Here is an 18,691-nt window from a genome sequence, read left to right as displayed (position 1 = left end):
TGTGTGTGTTTCTGTGTGTGTGTGTGTGTGTGTGTTTGTGTGTGTTACTGTGTGTGTGTGTGTGCGTGTGTTACTGTGTGTGTGTGTGTTTGTGTGTGTTACTGTGTGTGTGTTACTGTGTGTGTGTGTGTGTTACTGTGTGTCTGTGTGTGTTACTGTGTGTGTTACTGTGTGTGTGCGTGTGTGTTTGTGTTTGTGTGTGTTACTGTGTGTGTGTGTGTGTGTTTGTGTGTGTTACTGTGTGTGTGTGTTTGTGTGTGTTACTGTGTGTGTGTTACCTTCATCAGCCGTGCAGCGGCTCAGCAGCAGCAGCGGGAGGAGGAGCAGTGGAAGCCCGCAGGAGGAGGCCCGTCCCGGGGCCCGTCCCGGGGCCACAGGTCCCCTCTGACCCTCCATCCTCCAACCGAGCGGACCCGAACCCTGACTCGACCGGAGCCGATCACACCTATCGATGACCGATCAGTGACGTCAGCTGGGCTCGCTCTCGGCCGGCTGCGCGCGCCTCATTGGATCCCGAAGAGTTAGAAAGTTTAAGAAGTGTTTTTGTTTTAAAGTAATAAATAAATAATAATCCGAAGAAAGACGAAGAAGAACGGAGACGATCCAAGATGGACGCGGAGAAGAAGAAAGACACTTTAAAGTGTCCTCCACTCCTCTGACCGGCCCTCTGTCCGCTCTTTGTCCGCCCTCCGCATCACTCCACCCGGACACTTTCTCTCCCTTAGTCGCCTCTTTCCTCCTTTTTTATCTCCAGGACAGAAGAGCGGAGCGCGGCTGCTTCTGAGGCCGAGAGAGGAGCTCTGCGAGGCGGCCTGGTGAGCGCAGAGGGTTCGGTGGGACGGCTGGAGGGTGGAGAGAGAGGAGGGGGTCACACAGACGGGCCCGGCTCGGCCCGGCTCGGCTCGGCTCGGCCCGGCTCCACATACACAGACTGACCCGGTACCGAGCAGGCAGATCCAGTCCAGTGCTCCCAGTGCTCCCAGTGTGAGTGTGTGTGTGTGTGTGTGTGAGAGTGTGTTCAAACTTCTCAGATCTTCAAAGTTTGAGACAAAAGCAGCCCGACACGCCCCCTCCGCGGCCTCTGATTGGCTGAGCCGGCTGTCAGTCATCAGAGGAATGTGTCTGTCGCTCTGTGCCTGTCTGTCGCTCCTCTGAACACACACACACACACATGAATCAGTACAAGTGCTCCACAGTACTCATGACTCAGAGTAATAGATTACATGAGAAAGTAAGAGAAATACATACACACAGAGTACTTCGTTACTGCGTCCTCATCAGCTGATGTTTGTGACGTCACACTGTACCTTTAATGTGTGTGTGTGTGTGTGTGTGTGTGTGTGTGTGTGTTACAAACTTTGTGGTGGGCAGACAGACAGACAGACAGACAGACAGACAGACAGGTTTATGTTTCACACCTGAAGCTTCAGTCCAGGTGAGACAGAGAGAGGATGATGATGATGTCACATGAAAGGTGTCTGATACCGTGAGAGCGTCGCCTCCCTCTGAAAGGACGGGGTCAGGTATCACCTCCTCCTCCTCCTCCTCCTCCTCTTCTTTTGTTTGTCAGAGGAGGTGAGAACGACACAGAACAAAACAAGAGAAGAGGACGAGGACTTCACAGTAAACAACATCACGTCAGCGTCCTCTTCACTCTCTCCTCTGCCATGATGTCCTTACAGGCTGCTGACTGCTGGGCCTGCTGAGCTAACAGCAGCTACAGCAGCTAACAGACTGAGCTAACAGCAGCTAACAGACTGAGCTAACAGCAGCTACCAGCAGCTAACAGCAGCTAACAAACTGAGCTAACAGCAGCTAACAGACTGAGCTAACAGCAGCTAACAGCAACTAACAGACTGAGTTAACAGCAGCTAACAGACTGAGCTAACAGACTGAGCTAACAGCAGCTAACAGACTGAGCTAACAGCAGCTAACAGACTGAGCTAACAGCAGCTACCAGCAGCTAACAGCAGCTACCAGCAGCTAACAGCAGCTAACAGACTGAGCTAACAGCAGCTAACAGACTGAGCTAACAGCAGCTAACAGACTGAGCTAACAGCAGTAGGTACTCTCAGTACTTTAACTTGTAACAGAGTACCTGAGTGCAAACACCTCCTCCACTTCCTGTCCTCTGTCTCCTTCCTCTGTCTCCTTCCTCCGTCTCCTTCCTTTGTCTCCTTCCTCTGTCTCCTTCCTTTGTCTCCTTCCTCTGTCTCCGTCTCCTTCCTCTGTCTCCTTCCTCTGCCTCCTTCTTTTGCCTCCTTCCTCTGTCTCCTTCCTTTGTCTCCTTCCTCTGTCTCCTTCCTCTGCCTCCTTCCTCTGTCTCCTTCCTCTGTCTCCTTCCTTTGTCTCCTTCCTCTGTCTCCTTCCTCTGTCAAACGTTGTGCATCAGATGGAGGGAATCTCACACACACACACACACACACACACAGCGTTATGTCTCCACCTGGTGGTCAGTCAGTGAATCGTAGTTTGATTAGCTCTGACCTGCCTCCGTGTGGCGTGTGGGGCAGTTAGCTCTGACCTGCCTCCATGTGGCGTGTGGGGCAGTTAGCTCTGACCTGCCTCCATGTGGGGCAGTTAGCTCTGACCTGCCTCTGTGTGGGGCGGTTAGCTCTGATTGGAGGAGCGATTAATTAGATCAATTAACGACAGCCTATAAGTTGAAGTTGTCTTTATTGTCAATACTGCAACATGTACGAGACACACAGAGATTTGAAATTGTCTCTGTCCAAACAGCACTAAACATGAAATATAAAATACAAGTGAAGATGTAAACAAATATATAAAATAACATATGAAATAAAAATAAAGAATAGGACTTCCGGTCAGAACACCGTCAAGATGGCTGCACAGCGAGGGAGCTCCAGGTCGAACCAGAGCAATTAGAGAAATAACCCCATCGAAACCAAAGAAGTCACCCCGCTAATAACGTAGAGAGAGGGTTAGAGAGCGAAATCACCACCGTGAGCAGTAAACGCCGTCTGAAGACAGGTGGGAGCTCACGTTAGCAAACAACAGGTGTGAGCTAACGTTAGCAAACAACAGGTGTGAGCTCACGTTAGCAGCCAACAGGTGTGAGCTAACGTTAGCAAACAACAGGTGTGAGCTAACGTTAGCAGCCAACAAGTGTGAGCTAACGTTAGCAGCCAAAAGGTGTGAGCTCACGTTAGCAAACAACAGGTGTGAGCTCAGGTTAGCAAATAACAGGTGTGAGCTCAGGTTAGCAGCTAACAGGTGTGAGCTCAGGTTAGCAGCTAACAGGTGTGAGCTCAGGTTAGCAGCTAACAGGTGTGAGCTCAGGTTAGCAGCTAACAGGTGTGAGCTCAGGTTAGCAGCTAACAGGTGTGAGCTCAGGTTAGCAGCTAACAGGTGTGAGCTCAGGTTAGCAGCTAACAGGTGTGAGCTCAGGTTAGCAGCTAACAGGTGTGAGCTCAGGTTAGCAGCTAACAGGTGTGAGCTCAGGTTAGCAGCTAACAGGTGTGAGCTCAGGTTAGCAGCTAACAGGTGTGAGCTAAGGTTAGCAGCTAACAGGTGTGAGCTCAGGTTAGCAGCTAACAGGTGTGAGCTCAGGTTAGCAGCTAACAGGTGTGAGCTCAGGTTAGCAGCTAACAGGTGTGAGCTCAGGTTAGCAGATAACAGGTGTGAGCTCAGGTTAGCAGCTAACAGGTGTGAGCTCAGGTTAGCAGCTAACAGGTGTGAGCTCAGGTTAGCAGCTAACAGGTGTGAGCTCAGGTTAGCAGCTAACAGGTGTGAGCTCAGGTTAGCAGCTAACAGGTGTGAGCTAACGTTAGCAGCTAACAGGTGTGAGCTCAGGTTAGCAGCTAACAGGTGTGAGCTCACGTTAGCAGCTAACAGGTGTGAGCTAACGTTAGCAGCTAACAGGTGTGAGCTCACGTTAGCAGCTAACAGGTGTAGTGATTCTGCAGGAAGTAAGAAAACACGTTAGAGACAATCAGAGAGGAAGTTATGAAGGACGAATCGAGAAAGCAGCAGAGGATCCAAAACACAGAGGACGTCTTCACGGCCATGCTGAAACTGCACACCAAGCTAGAAGACAAGAACATGGGGATCTATGGGGTACCGAGGGGTCCGCCAAGGAATCAACCACAGTGATCTCATTCGAGCTAACGCATGACAGGCCCGACCTGCAGACTGAAAGTCGGGACGCGCCGCCACGCTCCCTCGTTATCGTTATAAGAGACGTTACTCCGCAGAGCATGGCAGAAGAACGAGAAGAAGAAAACCGCATCAATCTGGATCAGACTATCCGCCCCTGATACTAAAGAAGAGAATACACAGAGAACTGAAGGAGAAAGGAGTTCGGTTCCAGACCCTCTTCCCTGCCAGACTGCGTGAGACACGAGGACGGAACCAGAACCTTCAGACAGTAGAGGAGGACCTGCTGAGAAGAGGCCACGCTGTGACAACCACCGCGCCTCCGGGGACGCTCATGGAGCGGGTGCAGCGGCTGACCGGGACGAGGGTGGGCAGACGAGCAAAGACGGGCCCAGTGGAACCGGATCAGAGCTACAGGGAGAAGCTCCGACCCCCTCCGGGTCTGGAGGGATTTAACTCACGCTACAGGTGACGGAGTAAAGGGTTAAGTCTCTTAATGTACTGACTAGAACCAGTGGTGAAGACCCACTATTGGTTCACCCGGGGCCAATGTTTCCACTTTGGACTCTTGATTTATTTTTTCTCTTTTTACCGACATGCGGCCGTCCAGGTATGGGCCTCTCCCTCCGGACCGAGGAGACTGTTTCCTTCCAGCCACCTCGGGAGGCTCAACAGGGTCGGACTACCAGACCCCACATACGGACAAAATGTGTTCAGTTTGTCGTTGCTGGTTGTCGCAGGGAGCGGGACATCACATAGATGTGGAACAGGTCTCTGAGAATAGCTCATTTAATATAAATGGAATACTTAATCCGGTTAAAACATGGAACATTTTATCAAAATTAAAGAGAGATAAAATTCAAATAGCTCTTTTACAGGAGACACCTCAACGACTCCGAACATGCTGAATTGAATAAATCAGGACAGGGGCGTCACAGCGCTTTAAAAAGTGGGCAGGGGTGGCACATGAGCGAAATTATCTGCATTGATTATCGGGAAAATTAACCATATATATGTATAACTAGAAATAATTCAAATGCTCTGACCACTCAATCAACTTTGGCAAGTTATGGCTAACAGCTGAAGGCCTGTTGCCAGCCTGGCAACAAAAAGTGGAAGAAACATTTACCTGCTATCACTGGTGATGGTAGTTTGGAAGCAGGATTTGAGTTTTCAATTTTCTGTCAAAGAACTCCCCAACATCTAACTCAATCTTTATTTATATAGCACAACACAATACAAATAAAGAATGCAATACAAAGTGCTTCACAAACTAAAAAACATCTGACAGAAATTAAGCGAATATTGAAAACCCACCACAAGACAGAAAAATTAACCAAGACTCTCAGCTTTCCAAAGATTATCTGTGTAATTATAGCAGATGTGTATCTTACATGATGCACATAAATAACGTGAGCTTGATGTTTCCCTCCTCTCACTACAACTCTGACTTGACACTTTGACTTGAAAAACGAGTGGATGGTCTGCTGTCTCTTCCTTTAGACATGGTCTGATCATCACACTTAGAAGTAGATGTCTGCAGATCAGCAAACCTTCTGTCAGTTACATTAACTTGACTCCATGCTAAGTGTGTTTGCCACCTGGCTTGGTTAATATTGAAATCGTCTTTTTGTAAAAGTGGGGGTGTCGCATCCCCCCCATCCCCCACGGGTGCGACGCCCGTGAATCAGGATTTAAACATGTTTACTTTTCCTCACATGGGTCGGGGAGACGGAGACGAGTGAACATATATCTAACCCTAACCCATGAGGATAAGGACGGTAGATTTGTTCTGGTTACAGGGAAGATGGAAGGAACCGTGATAAGACTCCTTAACGTGTTTGTGCCGCCGGGCAGTGACTGCTCCTTTTTAAACATAAGGTTGACTTAATGATAACAAGTCATGGGACTTTAATATGTGGTGGAGATTTTAATATTCGATTCGAAAGACTGACAACCGTAACAATGCAAAATATGTTACTATGATAAATAAAAACGTTTCGCAGAAGCACATCCATGATCGTGACATCTGGTTGTCTGCGCTTCAAGAAACGTATTTTCAAACTGTAAACCACACTTCAGCCAAACTTCACCAACACACATACCGAAACTATTCAGTTTGATATGTGAGTTAAATTAAAATGTAAAATATTCTGCGTGCCGTGTTCCCGCACTGTTAGCATCCATTGCTCATTGAACGGGTTTGCTTACGAACATTTACTTTGAGTTTGAAGAAATGTGTTTTTAAAAGTCCACTCTTTCTGCCGAGCAAAACATGTGTTAACCGTTAAACGACAACATATTCCCAAAATGTAAAAATAATATAAATGTGTTTTGCCGGAAACGCCATTGTCGCCTCGTCTTTGCACGTACACTTTGTGTGGGCGTGGTTATAAAGTTATGAAGTAAATACAACGTCAAGAAACAGCAAAGATGAAATAAAATGAACCAAACAGACTTTTTTTCCCACAAACCCTTTTTATTCTTTTTTGTATTTTCATTTGCTTGAAAGATTCAGAAAGATTCAGAAAGATTCATCATAAAGATTCATCATAAAGATTCATCATAAAGATCCGGTCTTGTTCCGGTTGTTGGTACAGTGAAGCTGCACAGATCGGACCTTTGAAACACAGTTCTGACTGAGCTGGAATCTGTAAATAATGGAATGATTGTGGCAAAGCTTGTCAAAGTGAAGTGATCCGGTGTTACAGAAAGAACCAGGAAAACAACATAAAGGACTTTAAAGCTCGACTGTGCACATGGCTGCCTCTTTGCTAACAAGAGTCTTCAAGATGGAAGCTGTTCCCCACAGACTGCTCAGCATGTAACACCTGATCATTGGAATCATTAGTAATTCATCATATTAGTTTACTCACACACACTTCCCTTCACCACATCGTTTGGATACTTTCATGTTTGAGGAAAGAAGAAGAAGAAGAAGAAGAAGAAGAAAGTTTTCTAGCTGCAGAAAATCTGCAGTGAGAACTGAGCGAATCCTTTCAGGAGACGTCGCTGTGAAAGATTCACACACCGGCCTCTGGATCAGGACCAAGCAACAGTCCAGAATCATTGTGCAGGTCAGTCAGTCCGGGTCACCGTGGAAACACACCTGAGAAGACAACCGGAGCAAACATGTGATCCTGATGAGCATGTTGGACTCTAGAACTGTCTTCATTGTGTCGGGGGTCTGACCCGTGAGCAGTCCTCCGTCACTCACTTTGACTTTGGACGGATCACATGGTCAAACGTCTCACGTCATCGTTCAGTCCTTCTTACTTTCTTTGTCAAAGATGTACAGAACGGGTTCAACCACTAGAGGGCGACACCTACCCGTCTACTGCTGACCCAAGACAACAAAGAAGAGACTGATGTCTGCAGTCGTTAGCACTGTCTTGTCTTACCTAATTAGTCCAGGCCATGGTGATGAAGGCTGGGGCTTCAGCCACGTAGGTGGACCTGGCAGATCTGCGTCTCCGAGAACCAGCAGCGCTGCAGGTCTGGAAGTTAAAGACGGAGAGATGAAGTGAGTCCAGACTTTAGAAGACTGATTCTGGACTGATGCTGCTCACAGCAGATTATGGGACGGGTGTGACCCGCTGGACCGCCTGTTCTGACAGGTTTCCAGTGACGAGCAGTTTGGTTGGCGTACCGGGGCGCAGGTGTTGTTCTGTGTGACACACAGGTTGAGTCTGCAGTGCAGGTAGACATCAGCAGAGCTCCCAGTGAACTGGAACATGTTGAAGGAGAAGTAGTTGGACGTTCCCTGTCTCTCTCACACACACACACACACACACACACACACACGTCCAAACCTTTTTCATGTTGCTGCCATCACTTTTTAAAATGAGCTCGTTTACATGAAACTCACTGAGACAGAACTCTGCGTAACTATGGTTACATATGAACTCACCATGAGACACAGCAGAACAAACTGAGGATGAAGAGGAGCAGGGTCTGCGGGGTCTGCGGGGTCTGCGGGGTCTGCAGGGTCTGAGGGGTCTGCGGGGTCTGCAGGGTCTGAGGGGTCTGCAGGGTCTGCAGGGTCTGAGGGGTCTGCGGGGTCTGCAGGGTCTTCTTGCAGGATGCAGTGCAGCTGTCGTAGCACACGGTGATGCAGCTGGTTTTGATGCTCTTGGTGGTTCCACAGTAGAAGGACACGTGGTGTGGACTGGCCCGTGATGAGGTGTGAGGTCCTCAGTGAGGAGCACACTCTGGATCCTGGTGCTGCCCTCTCTATGGTCAGTGGAGGTGAGGCAACCCTGACCACAAAGTCTCAGATGTGTCTTCACGGCGTTGGACACGTTGGACACTTTAGTCCTTCTCAAACCGTGGGGCCATGGGGGGCTTTTTTTGCCATACTGGAATAAAGTGTAGTTGCACATCTACTACAGTAGTTGGCGCTAGTGGCGCTCTCACTGTCAGAGTGTGCGCAGGGAGCATTAGGTCTATGGTGGCGTTACTCAACAACAAAACCCTAAAGAGACAGCGTGAAGAAAAGAAAGGCGGACAGAGACGAAGGTAATGAGACAAAAGAAAGTCCCCAAAGCCGAGACGAGGAAATCTGACTAAAACTAAAAACTGTCCGTCTGTCCAACGACACCGTCTGCAGGCGATACATGACATCACTGATGACATCACTAACGACATCACTGATGACATCACTAACGACATCACTGATGACATCACTGATGACATCACTAACGACATCACTGACGACATCACTAACGACATCACTAACGACATCACTAACGACATCACTAACGACATCACTAACGACATTTAGCTGAGCTAAAGCTTCAAAGGAGACAACGACAAAAACTAAATCAGATCAAACTTTTATTAAACAAACATCAGACACTGAACACACCACGACAGGTGAGTGTGTGTGTGTTAACATGAGTGTGTGTGTGTGTTAACATGAGTGTGTGTGTGTGTTAACATGTGTGTTAGTGTGTGTGTGTGTGTGTGTTAGTGTGTGGAGAACTTGGGCAGAGAGCCTCCCATGATGACTCGTCTCTCCACGCCGTCCTCTGAGATACTCGCCAGACGAATCACACCGCCACTAGACCCGTCTCTCTCCATCGCCAGAGCCAGAGCTGACAGACAGACAGACAGGAGAGAGACAGACAGACAGGAGAGAGAGAGACAGGGGAGACAGAGACAGACAGGAGAGAGAGAGAGAGAGAGACAGAGAGAGAGAGAGAGAGAGACAGACAGGATTAGTAGCTGACAGTCAGCATGTGTCTCTGTCACTTTGTTATTAATAAAGATTTGAACTGATCTTTGACTTTAACAAGAACAGAGAAACCAAACATTTATTATCATGATCATGACATGGTGATTAATAATCGATAGATGACAGATGATCGATAGATGATTAATAATCAATAGATGATTAATTGACAGATGATTAATTGACAGATGATTGATAACTGATACATGGTCACAGCTGGACGGTGTGTAACTTCCACCCTGAGCTGACTTTGTTCCATTAAATGTTCCAACAAGCAGAAAGTGACTCACATTCGTATTTTAATATACTTGTGAAATGTTTTGTGTGTTTGTGTTTGTTTGTGAAACAAAGTTAATTCAAACATTTCTACATAGAAACGTAGGAAAATTCGTGGGCTACGCAGCGATATCACTGCTGAAGCTGTCAGACTTATAGTTTTGGCGGGAGACGCACTGATGCTCCAGGATCACCCACCGACAGCCCCATCTACTCCCATGTAAACTGGAGAGGAGAAATTTCCCAAAGGAGCACGGGGCACCTGTTCTTTCTCTCTCTCCCCAGGTCACATTTTTTAACTTCACACACTGAAATTCAGCATTCACATGGTCGACAACATGAGGATGCTCACGGTCATTTGGGCTTTTTGATACCACTCTTACCGTTTGTCCTTAGGCGTCCTCCCCCCCCACCTAGTTTGGAGGGGCTTCATTCGCGATTTTTTGACAGACTTTACTGAAGTCTTGTGCTGCCATTGCCAGTGATAGTTGCCCTGCTTGTCAGGACAAGTGTTGTACATTTACTTTATCAGTCTGTGGTACTTCATCGAGTTCGTTAGTTTGACCGAACTTCTTATCTAGTTTTTTTAGTTTTGTACTTTTACTTTTTGCTTGCACAGTTTCTGGTAGTTATCTATGCATTTACCAGTTTGCTTGTCGTTTTCGTATTTCGTTTACTGTCTTTGTACTTAGCGTCTTACAGTCTTGTTGTTCTTTTATGTGTTTCTTGATTTTTCTTTTACAGTTCAGGTTTACGCTGTTTACTTCTTACAGTCTCTGGTAGTTCTTAGTGTCCTGTTTTAATAGGCTGTGAGTCTGTTACAGTCTGGCTACGTCCTCCCTGTCTCTTAGTCTGATTAGTCTTTTGCTGTTCTCTATTTACAGTCTTTGTGTTCTTATCTTTTTTTACTTAGTTTATTGCTACCGGTCTCCCACTTCTTTATATACCAGTCTGTAGCATCTATCTTTACAGTCTGACTGTTGCTTATTTACAGTCTGTAGTCTTACAGCTGTGTCTTACACTGTGTTCTTTACAGTCTGTAGTTCTTTACAGTCTGTTAGTTATTCTTTACGTCCCCTATGAAGTTCTTTTTTACAGTCGGCATTGTTTCTTTTCTACATCTGTACGTTCTAGTTACAGTCTGTAGTTCTTTTTTATCTTTCTTACAGTCTGTAGTCTTTTACAGTCCCCTGTAGTCGTTTTTACAGTTGTTCAGTTGTATTGTACAGTTCTCGTAGTTTATTCAGCTGTAGTTCTTATGTGACAGTCTGCAGTTTCTTTACAGTCTGCAGTTCTTTTTACAGTCTGCAGTTCTTTTTACAGTCTGTAGTTCTTATTTACAGTCTGTAGTTCTTATTTACAGTCTGTAGTTCTTATTTACAGTCTGCAGTTCTTATTTACAGTCTGCAGTTCTTTACAGTCTGTAGTTCTTTTTTACAGTCTGTAGTTCTTATTATTTATAATGTATTTGTGTTAACACTTCATGTCCCATGATGCCTTGTTGCTGTACCTGCAGCAGTCAGCTCCACACACTGTTCTCGGGTCAGTCCTGGTTTGTAGTTCGAGTCCATGAAGCCGTAAATATAACTGCTGCCAGAACCACCGACAGAGACAGGCTGTCTCACCATCATCCCTCCAATGGGAACACAGTACACCTGAGGCAGACAGGTCAGAGACACACAGGTCAGAGACAGACAGGTGTGTGTACAGACAGACAGACATGTGTGCAGACAGACAGACAGGTATGTGTACAGACAGACAGGTGTGCAGACAGACGGGTACCTGTCCCCCCTTCCTGCGGTCCCAGCCTGCCACCAGTATTCCTGCACTCAGCTCTTCTCTGTAGCGGTAACAGCTCGCTTTGAACAGATTGGCTGCTGTCTCCACCAATGGAGGCTCATCGAGCTCGATGCTGGGGGCGGGGCCAGACACACACACACACACAGTTTAAACCTGAAACAGTCACAGTGAGGACAGAGTGTGTGTGTGTGTGTGTGTGTGTGTGTGTGTGTGTGTGTGTGTGTGTGTGTGTGTCTTACCTGTGGAAGCCGAGCTGGTAGGTCACCACGTCAGCAATGGCCTGAGTGTCAGCAGCCGAGCCAGACCTGAACAGAACCAGAACGCACTCTATGAAGGTTCTATGAAGGGTTTATGGTTCTATGAAGGGTTTATGGTTCTATGAAGGGTTTATGGCTCTATGAAGGTTCTATGAAGGGTTTATGATTATATGAAGGTTCTATTAAGGGTTTATGGTTCTATGAAGGGTTCTATGAAGGGTTTATAATTCTATGAAGGGTTTATGGTTCTATGAAGGTTCTATGAAGGGTTTATGGTTCTATGAAAGTTCTATGAAGGGTTTATGGTTCTATGAAGGGTTTATGGTTCTATGATGGGTTTATGAAGGGTTTATGGTTCTATGAAGGGTTTACCGTTCTATGAAGGGTTTATGAAGGGTTTATGGTTCTATGAAGGTTTGATGCTTCTATGAAGGTTCCTGAGGTCCTTCAGTTCTTTGATGGTCCAGAAAACAGGTTCGGGTTCTAACATCTTCGCTCAACAGTTCAGAAAGTTCCCGAGTTCTTGGAGTCACTGTCTAAAGTTCTAAAGTCTGACCCGCTCTGATGGTTCCGGTGTCAAACTGAGCCTGGTGTTCTGAAAGGTTCTGGATGAAACAGAACTGGGTTCCTGTCAGGTACGGTGACCAAGCGCCCTCTTTTGCCCGGACATGTCCAATTCCTACGTCCTGTCCGGGTTTTATAGAAATCCTGACCAAGTACTGACGGACTGGACCTGTGCACAGAACACAAGGCTTGTTGACCTCTGAGAACCCTGAGTCTGTCTCCGGGCCGGGCCCAGCGCCCTCTGTTCTGGAACATATGGTCACCCTACTGTCAGGAGGTTCTGGTTTCACTAAGAAGGTTCTGGTTTCACTCAGAAACTGGTGGAGAGACTCAGAACCTCCTATGAAAACGTGGACTGACCTGCAGCAGAAGATCCGGTCGTGGATCGGAGTCAGTTTGTCCGTTACTCTGTTGGCGATGTACGCTCTGAGAGAGACAGACAGTTAGACAGACAGGTTAAATGAGTGTCTACAGCAGGGGTGGCCAACCTGTGACTCTCGGCCAATTAAAAACCTTTCAGAAGAGAGTGTGTGTGTGTGTGTGTGTGTGTGTGTGTGTGTGTGTGTGTTCTTACCCAGTGGTGGTCCGAGAGTCGGCTCCGATCACAACTCCTCCATCATACTCCACCGCCATGATGGTGGTCTGACAGACAGAGAGACAGACAGGCAGAGAGACAGTTTCTAACAGTTAGTATCACAGTTAAAGTTTAAAGTTTAGTTTCACAGACTGAGTTCATTAAATCTAAACAGAACACGGACACTCAGCCTTATTGTCCCTCCAGGGGAAATTTGATTTGCAGTGACAATGTAACTTACACAACAACAAATAGACAAACAGTGACATAGGACAATGTCGCACAGCACAGCACAAGTAAGCTTGATTTGAACAATTCTAAACAAAGGAACATTTATAACTGTGTGTTCATAAACAAAGGAACATTTATAACTGTGTTCATAAACAAAGGAACATTTATAACTGTGTGTTCACAAACAAAGGAACATTTATAACTGTTCATAAACAAAGGAACATTTATAACTGTGTGTTCGTGCCCTAGCATGTACCTGCGTCCAGACGATGGGTGATCAGGGCTGGACAGGACGGACCGAGTCTTCTGTAAGACTCGTCTGTCAAAGATCTGACAGAGAGCTGCTGCATGCTAATTATCTTTGTTTTTAACTGGCAGGTTTCCATAAAATGAGATCAAGCAAAAAGTAAAACTGACTCAATAAAAGATGTGTAGAACAAAATTAAAGATGTCTGCACAAAGTATAATCTCTGTAGGCCCTTCCTACAGACTGTTGAGGTATTTAGCTCATGAGTCAAGGTTTTACCAGTTACTGTCCAAATGTTGTAGGACTCTGCCGTCTGCACTGCTGGACCCTCGGTAATGGTTGAGCTGTATGTGGACTTTTCCTAAAGTCCATGTCCACGTCCTTAATTCATTGATTTTTAATTTAACCCTGTCAGTCACACTGTATGACCCTACTGTCATCTGTATATGAGAGACAGGTGGGGACAGGACACGGACAGGACAGGACACGGACAGGACACAGGACAGGACATGGACAGAACACGGGACACAGGACACGGACAGGACACAGGACAGAACACAGGACAGAACACGGGACATGGACAGATTCAGGTGTTCTGTCCAAACAGGGACGTGAACACAGGTGAAGCTGTGACAGGTGTGACGTCACCAGGTGTTCTGGTCGGGTTCAGCCCAGCTTCCTTCAAACGCAGTCACGGGTTCTTAATATTCGGTACCGGACCCGTTCTACAATAACACATGAAGACTCGGTTCTGTCCGGCTCGTGAACGGCGCCTGTCACTCTGGATCCAGCCCGGTCCGGTTCGGTCCGGTAGCTAACAGGACCATTAGCGCTGATCAGCAGACTGAGTTCTGTCGTCTGAGGCCGTTTAAAGTTCTGTTTCACAGGGTGAGTCCATTGTCGGACAGTGTATTTCCCGCCTTAAATAACGCGTCATGTTAAATATGTTAATGAGTTCGTCTCGGTCCGGTCCGGTCCGGTCCGGCTCGTGAACCGGCTCCTGTTAGCCTCCGTTAGCTCACAGATCTGCTGTCTCATTCTGACGGTTAAACACTCAACACACGGACGGAACCAGGCCCGGTTCGGCCTGCTCCGGTCCAAACACCACCTACTCACCCCGGTGCTGACTTCCCGGCTGGTCCAGTCCGGTACCAGGTCGTGGTTCGTGGAAAAGTTCTGTCGGAACATCGGGCCCATCTCTGCTGCTGCCGCCATCTTCTCTGTCTGCCTGCGCATGCGCTGTGCGGTCACAGCGGCTTTTTAATAAGGCGCGCGCGCACACACACACACACACACACACACAGACACACACACACACAGACACACTCACACACACACACAGACACACACATTTATATATTTACATATTTATATATTTATATATTTACATGCGCGCATGCGCTCTGAGATGTATTGGTAGTTTCTGTTCCGGCATGTTAGCGGACAGCTCTGCAGGGTCCTTCAGCGCGCTGACATCAGGAAGAGAAGGTAAACAAAGCTCCGAGAAAACACCTGGAAAAAAGGTGAATGACGTCATCTGACGACAAGTGACGACACCTGACGACACGTGACGTCATCTGGCGTGTGTTCGTGTTTATTATTGTTGATTTAAATGATGTTTTACCGGAGAACAGCAGCTGTGAGTGTGTGTGAGTGAGAGTGTGTGTGAGTGAGAGTGTGTGTGTGTGTGAGTGTGTGTATGAGTGTGTGTGTGTGTCTGTGTGTGTGTGTGTGAGTCTGTGTGTGTGTGTGTGTGTGTGTCTGTGTGTATGAGTGTGTGTATGAGTGTGTGTGTGTGTGTGTCTGTGTGTGTGTGTGTGAGTCTGTGTGTGAGTGTGTCTGTGTGTGAGTGTGTCTGTGTGTGAGTGTGTGTCTGTGTCTGAGTGTGTGAGTGTGTCTGTGAGTGAGTGTGTGAGTGTGTCTGAGTGTGTGAGTGTGTCTGTGAGTGAGTGTGTGAGTGTGTCTGTGTGTGTGAGTGTGTGTGTCTGTGTGTATGTGTCTGTGTGTGAGTGTGTGAGTGTGTCTGAGTGTGTGAGTGTGTCTGTGAGTGAGTGTGTGAGTGTGTCTGAGTGTGTGAGTGTGTCTGAGTGTGTGAGTGTGTCTGTGAGTGTGTCTGTGTGTGTGTCTGTGTGTGAGTGTGTCTGTGAGTGAGTGTGTGAGTGTGTGTGTGAGTGTGTCTGTGTGTGTGTGTCTGTGAGTGAGTGTGTCTGTGTGTGTGTGTCTGTGAGTGAGTGTGTGAGTGTGTGTGTGTCTGTGAGTGAGTGTGTGAGTGTGTGTGTGTCTGTGTGTGTGTGTCTGTGAGTGAGTGTGTGAGTGTGTGTGTGTCTGTGAGTGAGTGTGTCTGTGTGTGTGTGTCTGTGAGTGAGTGTGTGAGTGTGTGTGTGAGTGTGTCTGTGTGTGTGTGTCTGTGTGTGAGTGTGTCTGTGTGTGTGTGTCTGTGGTCTGTCTGTGAACTAAACTGTTCTGTCTGTCTGCTCTGTGAACTAACTGTCTGTCTGTCTGTGAACTAAACTGTCTGCCTGTCTGTTGAACTAACTGTCTGTCTGTCTGTGAAACTACAACTGTCTGTCTGTCTGTGAACTAACTGCTGTTGCTGTGAACTAAACTGTCTGTCTGTTCTGTCTGTCTGTGAACTTAACTGTCTTGCCTGTCTGTGAACTAACTTGCTGTTCTGTCTGTGAACTACTGTTTTGTCGTCTGTGAAACTAACACTGTCTGTCTGTCTGTCTGTGAAAACTATAACCTGCATGGTCTGTCCTGTGAACTAACTGTCTGTCTGTCTGTGAAACTAACTGCCTGCTGTCTGTGAACTAACTGCTGTCTGTCTGTGAATAACTGTTGTTGTCTGTTGACTAACTGTCTGTCTGTGAAACTAACTGTCTGTCTGCCGTCTGTGAACTGTCTGCTTCTGTCTGTCTGTGAACTAACTGTTCTGCCTGTCTGTCTGTGAACTAACTGTCTGTCTGTCTCGTCTGTCTGTCTGTCTGCAGGAGTTTTTAAGTTGATGTACGGCATGTTGTTCTCCATCCGCTCATTCGTCAGAAAGATGTCTCCTCTGGACAGTATCCTTCACTACAGCTGTCTTGTCTGCCTGTCTGTCTGCCTGCCTGTCTGTGGTCCTTAGCCTGTCGGTCTCTCAGGAAGGAGGGCTTCCTGTCCTTTCAGACCAGCAGTATCGTCTTCATTACTATGAGACTCGAGGGGACTGAGGTTTTCCTCAACACAGACCTGTCTGTCTGCAACGCCAGAGAGACACTGCAGCGCACATCTACAGCAACGTGAGACACACACACACACACACTGATAAGTAAACTTCAGTCTAAAGGTTTTTTATCTTTAATTCATGAGACTTTTATTATGGAAGGATCTCTGAAGGATAAACTTTCTAAATAAAACATCACCTGTCTGTCTGTCTGTCTCTCACCTGTCTGTCTGTCTGTCTGTCTGTCTCTCCCCTGTCTGTCTGTCTGTCTCTCTCTCACCTGTCTGTTCTGTCTGTCTCTCTCTCACCTGTCTGTCTGTCAGTTGTATGTTGAGTACATAGTGAAGAACCCGGTGTGTGTTCCCTCTCAGAGTTTGGACAGCCGAGTTGTTCGCAGCAGACTGGACGCCCTTATCAGAGCTCGCCCTACTACACCCACGAGCTGCTTAACACACACACACACACCTGTACACACACACACTGTACACACACTGTACACACCCCACACCCACACACACACCTGTACACACCCCACTGTACCCACTGTACACACACCCACTGTACACACACTGTACCACCACCACCCACACTGTACACACACACCACACCCTGTACACACACACACTTCTTGTGTTTCTGAAGTTCGATCTTGTTTCTGTCTCGTGTTTGAATTCCCCCCCGTTCTTCTTTTGTCTGTCTGTGAATAAATTCTTCTGTCTGTGACACGTCGCTGTCTTGTGAAGAACTGTCTGTCTGTCTGTGAACTAACTTCTGCCTGTCTGTTGAACTAACCTGTCTGTCTGTCTGTGAAACTACACTGTTGTCTGTCTGTGAACTAAACTGCTGTCTGCTGTGAACTAAAGTCTGTCTGTCGTTGACAAATGTTTCTGTCTGTGAAACTTAACTGTCTTCTGTCTGTTGAACTAAATTGCCCTGTCTGTCTGTGAAACTAACTGTTGTCGTCTGTGAACTAAGTGCGCTGTGAAACTACTGTCTTTCTGTCTGTCTGTGAAAACTATAACCTGCTGTCTGTCCTGCTGACTAACTGTCTGTCTGTCATGTGAACTAACTGCCTGCCTGTGTGAACTATACTGCCTGTCTGTCTGTGAATAACTTATGGTTGTCTGTGGACTAACTGTTGTCTGTGAAAACTAAACTGTCTGTCGCCGTGGCCTGTGATGAACTGTCTGCTTTGTCTGTCTGTGAACTAACTGTCTGCCTTCTGTCTGTGAACTAATCTGTCGTCTGCTGTCTGTCTGTCTGTCTGCGGAGTTTTTAAGTTGATGTAACGCTGCATGTTGTTCTCCATCCGCTCATTCGCAGTAAAGATGTCTTCCTCTGGACAGTATCCTTCACTACAGCGTCTTGTCTGCCTGTCTGTCTGCCTGCCTGTCTGTGGTCCTTAGCGTGTCGTCTCTCAGGAAGGAGGGCTCCTTGTCTTTCAGAACCGCAGTTCGTCTTCATTACTATGAGACTCCGAGGTGGACTGAGGTTTTTCTCAACACAGGACCTGTCTGTCTGCAACGCAGAGAGACACTGCACGCACATCTACAGCACGTTGAGACACACACACACCACACTGATAAGTAAAACTTCAGTCCTAATAGGTTTTTTTTATCTTTAATTCATGACGACTTTTATTTGGAAGGATCTCTGAAAGGATAAACTTTCTAAATAAAACATCACCTGTCTGTCTGTCTGATCTTCACCTGTCTTTCTGCTGTTGTCTGTTTCTCTCCCTGTTCTGTCTGTTCTTTCTCTCTCACCCTGTCTGTTCTGTCTGTCTCTCTCTCAACCTGTCTGTCTGTCAGTTGTATGTTGACGTACATAGGAAGACACCCGGGTGTGTCTCCCTCTCAGAGTTTGGACAGCGAGTGATTCCGCAGCAGACTGGACGCCTTCTTAATCAGACGCTCGCCCCCTACTTACAGCACGAGCTGGCTTAAACCACCCACACACCCTGTACACACACACACTGTCACACACATGTACAACCCACACCCACAACACACACCTGTTACACCACTTGTACACCACTGTACACCACCCCACCCTGTACACACACTGTACACACACACACCACACTTTACACACACCACCACCCCTGTACACACACACCCACTTCTTTGTGTTTCTGAGTTCGATTCTTGTTTCTGTCTCGTGTTGAATTCCCCCCCGTTCTTCTTTT

At 47.1% G+C, this 18,691-nt stretch overlaps 1 protein-coding gene and 1 long non-coding RNA gene across 2 annotated transcripts; both read right to left on the bottom strand.

Moving 5' to 3' along the window:
- Window positions 1-6,577: 6,577 nt before the first annotated feature.
- On the bottom strand, window positions 6,578-7,910 carry LOC113744822 (uncharacterized). The gene is made up of 3 exons (XR_003461855.1): window positions 7,769-7,910; window positions 7,521-7,616; window positions 6,578-7,228 (listed from the first exon to the last, which is right to left on the bottom strand). It is a non-coding gene; the product is annotated as an uncharacterized LOC113744822 (long non-coding RNA).
- A 1,151-nt stretch (window positions 7,911-9,061) lies between these two features.
- On the bottom strand, window positions 9,062-14,569 carry psmb6 (proteasome 20S subunit beta 6). Its single transcript, XM_019261019.2, has 7 exons — window positions 14,418-14,569; window positions 12,824-12,891; window positions 12,610-12,675; window positions 11,668-11,733; window positions 11,411-11,540; window positions 11,139-11,283; window positions 9,062-9,215 (listed from the first exon to the last, which is right to left on the bottom strand). Exons 1-7 carry the CDS (start codon window positions 14,535-14,537, stop codon window positions 9,088-9,090), a joined length of 723 nt encoding a protein of 240 aa, XP_019116564.1. The 5' UTR covers window positions 14,538-14,569; the 3' UTR covers window positions 9,062-9,087.
- Between the last annotated feature and the right edge of the window lie 4,122 nt (window positions 14,570-18,691).

This window comes from Larimichthys crocea, unplaced genomic scaffold (assembly GCF_000972845.2).
Source record: "Larimichthys crocea isolate SSNF unplaced genomic scaffold, L_crocea_2.0 scaffold224, whole genome shotgun sequence".
In the NCBI taxonomy this organism is placed as follows: Eukaryota; Metazoa; Chordata; class Actinopteri; family Sciaenidae; genus Larimichthys; species Larimichthys crocea.
This window is presented reverse-complemented; position numbering and strand designations above follow the sequence as displayed.